General features: G+C 40.1%; 1 protein-coding gene across 1 annotated transcript; it reads left to right on the top strand.

Moving 5' to 3' along the window:
- The first annotated feature begins 226 nt into the window (after positions 1 to 226).
- Positions 227 to 5,883, top strand: LOC129672332 (C-C chemokine receptor type 1). Its single transcript, XM_055601712.1, has 3 exons — positions 227 to 314; positions 428 to 533; positions 4,268 to 5,883. The coding sequence occupies exon 3, from the start codon at positions 4,335 to 4,337 to the stop codon at positions 5,400 to 5,402; it is 1,068 nt and encodes a 355-aa protein (XP_055457687.1). The 5' UTR covers positions 227 to 314; positions 428 to 533; positions 4,268 to 4,334; the 3' UTR covers positions 5,403 to 5,883.
- The last annotated feature ends 3,874 nt before the right edge of the window (positions 5,884 to 9,757 follow it).

Genomic DNA, 9,757 nt, shown 5'->3' with positions numbered 1-9,757 from the left:
GATATAGAGTTCTGGTTGAGATCTTCCCATTTGCAACCTTTAAAAGGGGACGAAGGGAGGCTCCTCACTGACCACAAGAATTCTGTGACTAGCCCCACATTTACACGCCCACACTTAACACATTCAATTGTTCCATGAGTCCTGGGAACAGCTCACTGTCACTCACACAGTCCAACTCAGCTGCACCGTACCCCACCCTACACAGTCCTCGTGAGGCAGAGCACCCTCTGAGAAGACTGGACCTTACTGGAACTGTAGCAGAGAGGACTGAGAAAACACCTTTAATGAACTTGCACCCCAGGAATTGGCCACTGGTAAGCATTGTAGTGCTTCATAGGCAGCCAACCATATAGAAAGAAGAACTTCACACCCTTCTTGTAATTCTGAAAGACTGTAAAACCAAAGTTGAATCTCCATCATCTTACAGGAAGCCAAGAACTTCCTACTTGTTTGGGACATTGAACCTTGAATTCATAAAGACTCTCAAAGGGCCAGAAACAAAGTCTGTGCGGACAAAGTCCTCTGGAAACAGAGTAAGTGATGATTGTCTTGTCTATGCTGTCAGCCACTGTGAAGGGCAATTTTAAGGTCATGAGTGCATCTCAGGGATCCTCAACAGTAGACAAAGCTTTGAGAACCAGACAGATCTTATGTAGCCTATTGCTGCCTCTGTAGAGCAGTTAATACTTGAAAAAATGCTGAGGATGCTGGACATCTTCCTAAGGAAGATGTCAGGAATAAAAATTTTTTCTAGAAAGTGATCTTAAGAAATTTGTTGTTGATGATTAATTATGAAAGTAAACTAGTATAAAGAGACAAGAAATGCCTTTCATAGAAAGCTATTTTTTAAGATATTCTTGCCAAATTTCCCAAAGGCCAACAAAATATGGCATATTAAGAAATAGTAGCAAGAATATATGCTAGCCAGAAAAATTATTGCAAATTACAAAAATGACAAAATTTTGAACCAATTTCTTAAGATTAGAACTAAAATCATAAATCCAGGACAACTACTGTCTTGGAAGAGGTAGAAAGTCACTCTCTAGAGGTAGCAGATGGACAGATAGAATCTTGGGCTACAGCTGTTGTATTAACATGATATAGATTAGTTTTATGCTGAAGAGATAGGCATGACTGATACTAGTAAATGTCTATTTTGCCTTTTCTTCCATGGGTGGAGAGAGATGGGACAGCTACAGAATTTCAAAAAACAAGAAACTCTGAGATTCTCATAGCCAGTTTTTCTCTGCACAACAATCAACAAAAACTCTGAAGTTCCTAAACCAGTGAGACTATGAACTGCTAAAGAATATGTAGCAATGGCTTCATCTTAGGATGTATGACAGCTCTGGGTTATTCATTCAAGAAGGCCTGGGTAGTGAGCTGTTAAAAAATGCACAAAACTGGCCTCTTCCTGAAATGGAGAGCCCTGAGTGGTAATGCTTGTCTGTTTCTATGGTGGCCAGTTCCAAGTTGCCCACAGGCTGTGTGGGGATGGGACATTCATACACAACTGACTGTTATGAGTCACAATACGCATCTGGCATTGCTTTGGGTCTGGGTACCTCTTATCATCTCTTCCCAGACACTTCGCAAATGAGTAGGCTGGGATACTACTACTGGAAGAGTCCAGGCTCTAGGACTATACATGAGCACTGTGCAAGGGCCCTGGGGCAGACTTCTACAAGAAGCTATTCACAGGCCTGGGAGAGTCAATGGCAACATGGGCCTTCAGTTTCTCCTCCAGCCACAGCCTGGGTCATGTCTCCTTAGCATCAGTGTGCCCTGGAACTGCTCAAACCTGACAATTTAGGAGCACAGATAGAACTGAGGTACCTCAGTAGGCAGGTGGCTGTTGAACATGGCATTTGACAGTGATGAACTCAACCCACTTTCACCTTGGCTAGAATGCCAGATGACTAGGCTCCTAATGACCACTTTGTCCCAGATGACATTGCTCCCCAACTTTTATTGACTCTGCCATAGAGCTGTCAGCCTATTAGAAGTCCCAGTTGCCAAGCTGAAGATCTGCCCTCTTCAGCACCAGCAGGAACAGTAGAAAGCACAAATCCCTGCTCAGTCATTCCTGATTGCCAGCTGAGTTTCCCCAGTAAGAACTAATATGCAAGACATGAAGGAGTGACTACAGGGACAGAGCTGATAGAAAATGAAGAAGCCCCTCTTGCCACTTCAGCAGAATAGTTTCCCCTTTCTTTCATGTGCTTTAATGTCCAAAGACCACTGCTCAGGTAAATTTTGTGATCAGGAAACACTCACTAAGAACCCAAAAAGAGAGAGCAGTAGAAGCCCAGGGTTTTCTCAGGGATGACGAAGCAGGTGCAGCATGCTTTAACTCTAAGTATTTGGGTCAAATGCTAAAACTCTGCTCAATAACAACATACTGAAATTTAACTTTATTTCACAAATTTTCAGGTTTTGTTTCACACGTGCCACCTCTGCATATTTAGACAGTATGGAGGACATTTCAATACATGTGTACACGGTGTAATGGTCAGCCAGAGTAGGGGGAAGCGAACCCTGAGTACCTCAAATTCTGTTTTAGCCATTTTGAAATATTCAGGCATGTCTTATCAACTATAGTCATTTTGCTGTGCTATAGAGCATGAGAATAGTCCTGGTGTCCAGATTCAATCCTGTCTTGTTAACTGTCTGCTCTCCATCCTTCTTCCAAACTCTCCTCAGACTCTGTAACCACTACTTGGCTTTCTAGTTCTATAAGACCAGCTTTCCAGAGATTTCATACTATGATTCACATGGAAGAACTGCCATGGGCAATCAAGAAAAATCATTTTCAATGCTACCTATGAAGAAATCTAATAAGGAAAAGAGGCGTATAGACATTGTGGTCAGAACATCTGGTAATGGCAGGCTTTAGAGCAGGATCACTACATGACAACCGAGTCCTTGATAGTCACTGTCTGGGCCAGAGGGATATTTTTCACATTGCTTCATAGCATCTTCGCAAGTTAAACATTCATTCATCTCCCCTATTCCAGATGAGTAACTTAGGCTCAAAGAAGCAGATTAATTCACCCAAAGTCACACAGCTAGTATGTTACAACAAAGCCCATACTCTCCTTTTTGGAGTATCTCAAAGCTAACTGGAAAGCATTCAAAGGGTGTACAATCATAAATGGTGTGGAAAAAGTTCTTCAGTGCCAACCATCTATTGGGTTCTTTGTTTATCTCAAGGTAATCCTGATTTTAAAAGGGAGAAGGTGAGTAACTCAGAGCTCATTTAAGCAAAATATCAGCTTCCATCTAGCTCCTCTATGGTATGTTTTGGATCCAGGCATCTCTTCCTCCCTGAGCCATTTTCCATTTCTGTCTGTAGGTCATGACCTCCTCCTAGCCTTCTCATGGTGCTCAAAGAGGGCTACTGAGTTAACTATAAAGCCTCTTATACCATATAAAGGCCATGTAATATGGATCAGCCTAAGCCAAACAAACAACCTGGTACCTTGAGTCTCAAACTATACTGATGGTTTGTTCTATTAGGAATTTGCTATGTCAGCAGTGCTGATCTTGGAATACAATAATCTTTGCATTAAATAACATCTATTATCCAATTGCCAACTTAAAACAGCATCTTTTAGCCTCTTGGAAAACAATAAAAAATAATAAGTTGTCATATCTATAAAGTTTTTGTTCTTATCCAGGACGGTCCTTCTTCCCAGAGCTTTTGTGGAGACTCCTTTGGCACAGCCAGCACTGTGATTAGAGGCAGGAGAATCCAATAATTTCAGGGCTAGATTGAACAACACATTAATGGGTTGCTATTTTAGCTTCATTCTTGTGCCACATTTAAGTAACCTAGAGCAATCTGTATCTCTGTGTCATCACTTCTAAAGTCTTGCACCACACTGCAGTATCCTGTGGCAATGTGCACTTCTGTTTCATCACTTCTAAATGGGAACAATTGCCCCCTTAATGAGGCTGAACACTAAGTCCAAACTCAGCTGTTTTGGGTCACCTTGAAATCTTTAGTTAGAACAGTGAGATAATATCTCCTTTTTTTTTTTTTGACCCACTGAACTTTTTACAAATCACTCTTGAAATAATTGAATAATTATATACACACTCATTTGTTTGTTTTGTGCCCCTCTTAGACTACAAGGTCCACTTGAGTAGAAAATTCAAGGGTCCCTTGTCCTCCAATTCATTCCTAGGATTTGGTAATCACTAAGCATCAATCATCAGTTATTGGTTGAAGAAATGTAACCATTGTCTTGTCTTTGTTGTCCAGAACCCTCTATTTTAATAGAAACGTAAATACAGAAGCCATTGTTTCTGACCAGTTCCTCATCAAAAAGATGGAGATTTCAGCTACCACAGAAACCTACCTTGCAACCACAGAATACGACTATGGGGACTCCACCCCATGCAAAAAGGCTGCTGTAAGAGCCTTTGGGGCTGGACTATTGCCCCCACTGTACTCCCTGGTGTTCATCATTGGCGTGATAGGCAATGTCCTGGTGGTTCTGGTGCTCACGCAGCATAGGAGGCTTCAGAGCATGACCAGCATCTACCTGTTGAACCTGGCGGTCTCTGATCTGGTCTTCCTTTCCACTTTGCCTTTCTGGATTGACTACAAACTGAAAGACAACTGGATTTTTGGTGATGCCATGTGTAAGCTCCTCTCTGGGTTTTATTACCTGGGCTTGTACAGTGAGATCTTCTTTATCATCCTGCTGACGATTGACAGGTACTTAGCCATTGTCCATGCAGTGTTTGCCCTGAGGGCCCGGACTGTCACTTTTGGCATCATCACTAGTATTATCACCTGGGTCCTAGCCATCTTAGCTTCTATTCCTGGCCTATACTTTTTCAAAGCCCAGTGGGAGTTCACTCACTATACCTGCAGCCCTCATTTCCCTTATGAGAGCCTGAAGCAGTGGAAGCAGTTTCAAGCTCTGAAGCTCAACTTCCTTGGGCTAATTTTGCCTCTGTTAGTCATGATCATCTGCTATGCGGGGATCATCAGCATTTTGCTCAAACGACCTAGTGAGAAGAAGGCCAAAGCCGTGCGTCTGATATTTGCTATTACACTTCTATTCTTCCTCCTCTGGACACCTTACAATCTGACTGTATTTGTTTCTGCTTTTCAAGATGTTCTTTTCACCAATCAGTGTGAGCAGAGCAAGCAGCTGGACCTGGCTATGCAGGTGACTGAAGTAATTGCCTACACCCACTGCTGTGTCAACCCAATTATTTATGTCTTTGTGGGTGAGCGGTTCCGGAAGTACCTCAAGCAGCTGTTTCAAAGGCATGTGGCTGTACCCCTGGCAAAGCGGCTGCCCTTCCTCTCTGTGGACCAACTAGAAAGGGCCAGTTCCATGACTCCATCCACAGGAGAACATGAGCTCTCTGCTGGCTTCTGATTCAGAGCCCTTCCTTAATGTCAACCAAGGTCTAAGAGAGAGAGAGCGAGGAGATAACGTATAGCTCTCCAAGACAGATACTGACAGCTGTCACAGTGAGGATTCACAATCTTGTAGAATCAGAGAGAAGCAGCTTAGGTATAAGTTGCCTCTTTGTTTTCCTTGAACATCTCTGTTGGAAAGGAGATGAATGAACAAAGTGAGACATTCCGGAGACTGAGATAATGGGTGCCAATGAATGGCTTGGTCCCAACAAGAGTTAGGATCTGTGGCCATTAACGTTAACAAAGCCACAACTTTTACTGAACCCCATTCTTTTTCTTTTCCTTTTTTTTTCTTTCTTTCTTTTTTTTTTTTTTTTTATTTTTTGTAACAAGGTTTCTCTGTATAGCCTTGGCTGTCCTGGACTCCCTTTGTAGAGCAGGCTACTGAACCCCACTCTAATGATGCAATGTTCTGAGAAAATTTTAAGGTATTGTAATAAAAAGAATTTGCATACTTGCATATTGACATGTATTGTAAAGCATAAGATGTTACAGCAAAAAATTCAAACTGTAACAAACTAAAGTTTATTTATTCAGTTATTTTAATGAATTAGCAAAGATACAAATAGATCACAGAATAAATGCAACAGCATTGATATGAAAATACTGATCACAAGGTAATAACCAGAAATCTATGAGTTCTTTTGGCTGCTAAAAGTGAAGAAATATTGTTTCATTTTATTAATGAAAATACATAGTATAGGTCCCAATGTGGAAAAAAAAACAATTAATGCAATATTTCTGGAAAGCAATTCAAAAAGTTTAAAATTATTACTTTAGGGTAATATTAACAAATACTAGTAAAATGACATATAGTTCAGGCTAGACAAAGATTATACGGTGTGCATGCAGGTTCAGGTTGGAGAAGGTGTGTGTACATGCACATGCATAGAAGTCAAAGGACAACCTCAGGTGTCATTTCTCAGGAGCCATGGACTTTATTTAGAGATCAGATCTCTGCTTGGTGTGGAGTTTGCAAATTAGGCCAATGAGTCCCTGGAATTACAAGTGTATGCCCCTACACCTAGATTTTTTAGGATGGCTGATGAAAACCAGACGAAGGTCCTCATGCTTTCAAAGCAAGTACTTCACAAGCTGAACCATATCTTATGTCTTTAAATATTTATTTAAAAAATTGTTAAACAAGCAAACAACAAAAACATGGTTCATAAATGGAAAAGAAAACTTTAATAAAAAGATTTTATCAAAATTAAATTTTTTCCATTTCAAAGATACCATTAAGAACATTAAAAGACAAGGAACAAAATATTTTCAAAACATAATCTGATATAAAACATATTCAGCATTCATAAAGAGTTCATACAGCTCAGTAGTAAGAAAATAACCTACCCAAAACTATACAAAAATATGAACACACATTTCACTGCAGAAAGTAGACAATTGCCTGAAGAAATATTAAAATGTGTTCTTTGTTATTTCTTATTAGAGATAAAGTCACAAAACACAGTCACATTGTTTTTTATACTCAATAGAATAACCATGAGAAATAAATGTTAACAAGGGTGTGGAGAAGCAGAACCTCGCTGCTAATGTTATAAAATGAGGCAGCTACTTTGGAAAGCAATTTATTTTTCCTAAAGATGTTAAATGTTAACAATTGCACTTCTCAATAAAAATCCAAGAGAAACAAAGTACTCTCCCTCCCCTCCCCAAAAAAAATTGTGTGTGATCACTGCTATAAATGAAAATGATCTCTGTGCATTCAAGGCCAGCCTGGTCTACAGAGTGAGTTCTAGAACAGCCAGGTCTGTTACACAGAGAAAGCCTGTCTCAAAAAACAAAAACAAACAAAGCAGCAAAATACTGGCATCTTTTATGTGGTAGGACAGCCTTAGAAACAGCCTCAGATTTAGCCTCGTGAAATCATCTCTTACACAATTTCATTCATGTACAAAGTCCAGAAGGCAAACATAGAGACAGAAGGGAGTTCAGCTTGAAACAGCCTGAGCTGGAAACACAGAATAACTGTGAAGAGTATGGATGACCTTGTTAGAGGGATTGGAAAAACAAACTTGAGGGTGATAATCATACCAAGTAATAACACTCTGTTCCTTATAAATGAAATGAACATATTTTATGCAAAACATACCTCATAATGTTGCTAAAATTTATGCAATTAAAAAAACGTTTTTTTCCAGTGGTGTGGAGTGTGTGCATGTATGGCAATGCTCCCAGAGGCCTGAAGAAGATGTTGGGTCTCCAGGAACTAGAATTATAGGTAGTTGTAAACCTCTTGACATAGATACAGGGATACAAACTCGGGTATTAGGTAAGAGCAATACATGTTTTTAACACCAAGCCATCTCTCCATCTCATAAAATGTATGTGATTTTTATCCCTGAGGAACATTTGAAACTTGTAGCAAAGAACTGACAAAAGAAAAAAATCTATTTTTTTTAGTGTTCACTGTTCAATTTTGTTTATAAGTATGCCCTATATGTGATTGTCACATTTTATGCAGAACATTTCACTATAAAAACTTCATAAATATTATAAATATTTATAATTATAAATATTTATAAATACTATAAATATTATAGTGCAGCAACATCAACTATCATCTTCCTAAGAAATCCCAGAACTTAAAATACAGAATCTTTTGCCAAACTACCAGGATTCAGAGCTCTCAGACTACAAATTTTAATGTCCCCAGTTTTGCTGGTAAACTTCCAGGGATACTGCATAACCTCTCAAAACAGGGTCTTCTGTTATATTATGTCCAGTGCAGAGGAACAAACACCACCCCTCCTACTTCCTCTGTATGCATCTCCACAATACTTAGTCTGCAAAAGGTGATACCTTTTGGGTACATGCCCAGGAGTGGTGGAGCTGGATCTTGAGGTAGTGCTAATCCCAATATTCTGAGAAAGCGCCAGATTGATTTCCAAAGTGGTTGTACAAGTTTGCACTCCCAGCAACAATGGAGTAAGGTTCCTCTTTCTCTACATCTTCTCCAGCATGTGTTGTCACTTGAGTTTTTGATCTTAGCTATTCTGAAAGGTGTAAGATGACATTTGCTCAACTATGTTCATAGTAGCTTTATTTGTAATAGCCAGAATCTGGAAACAACCCAGATTTCCCTTAACTGAGGAATGGATACAGAAATTGTGGTACATTTACACAATGGAATACTACTCAGCTACTAAAAACAAAGAAATCATGAATTTGCAGGCAAATAGATGGAATTAGAAAGATCATCTTGAGTGAGGTAACCCAGAAACAGAAAGACAGTCATGGTATACCTCACTTATAAGCAAGTATTAGCCATATAATAAAGGATAGCCAGTTACAGACCAGAAAAAGCTAAACACTAAGGAGGACCTTAGGGAAGATGCTTAAATCTCATTCAGAATAGCAAACAGAATAGACACCAGAAGCAGTGGAAGACAGGAAACAGAATGCGAGCCTACTATAGAGGGTCTTCTGAAAGGTTCTCCCCAACAAGGATTAAACAGATGCTGAAATTCACAGCCAAACTGGACAGAGTGCAGGGAGTCTTACAGAAGAAGAGGAGGGTAGGGATAGAGGGACATGGAGAGGACAGAAGCCCCACAAGACCAACAAAGCTAAAGGATCTGAGCCCAGAGGGCCCTGCAGAGACTGATTCACCAATGGAGAACCATGCATGGAGAGGACCTAGAACCCCTGCTCAGATGTAGCCGATTGGCAGCTCAGCCTCCATGTAGATCTCCAAGCAAGGAGAACAGAGGCAGCCTCTGTCATGAACTCAGTTGCCTGCTCTGTGATCATTCACCCCTGGTGATGCGGCCTTGCCAGGCCACTGAGAAAGAGGCTCCGGGCAGTCCTGATGCGCCTTGACAAACTATGGGCAGATGGCAATAGTAGAAACTCCCCCTTTCAGTGGACTAGGAGAAGGGGATGGGGGGAAGAGGGAGAGAGGGTGGGACTGGGGAGAGTTGAGGGAGGGGACTTCAATTGGGATATATAATGAATAAATTATTTTAAAAAAAAACAAAAAAAAGAAAGTTCACTATTTAAAAAAGTGAACATTTTCACATATGTCTGGGCAAGTAAAACTGGAGTCCTCACCTATTGAATAAGGAATTCATGACTTTGATAAGCATAACTAAGTAACAGCATAACCACTTAAGAGCTTTAAGTTATATATTTGTTTCCATCTGATGTGTTTTGGGGTTTTTGTAGGTAGCTTTTAGAAAATAGTTCTATCTTCTTATTAAAAGGAATAAAGTTGATATTCCTCAAGGGATTTCTTTCTTGGACACTTCACTCTCAGATATGCTGTAGTAGAACAGTTGTTGCACCAAAAAA

This window comes from Psammomys obesus, unplaced genomic scaffold (genome assembly GCF_907164565.1).
Source record: "Psammomys obesus unplaced genomic scaffold, mPsaObe1.curated_primary_1811, whole genome shotgun sequence".
NCBI lineage: Eukaryota > Metazoa > Chordata > Mammalia > Rodentia > Muridae > Psammomys > Psammomys obesus.
This window is presented reverse-complemented; position numbering and strand designations above follow the sequence as displayed.

Coding starts and splice junctions, on each gene's coding strand:
- LOC129672332 (XM_055601712.1), top strand. CDS start 4,335: ATGGAGATTTCAGCTACCACAGAAACCTACCTTGCAACCACAGAATAC.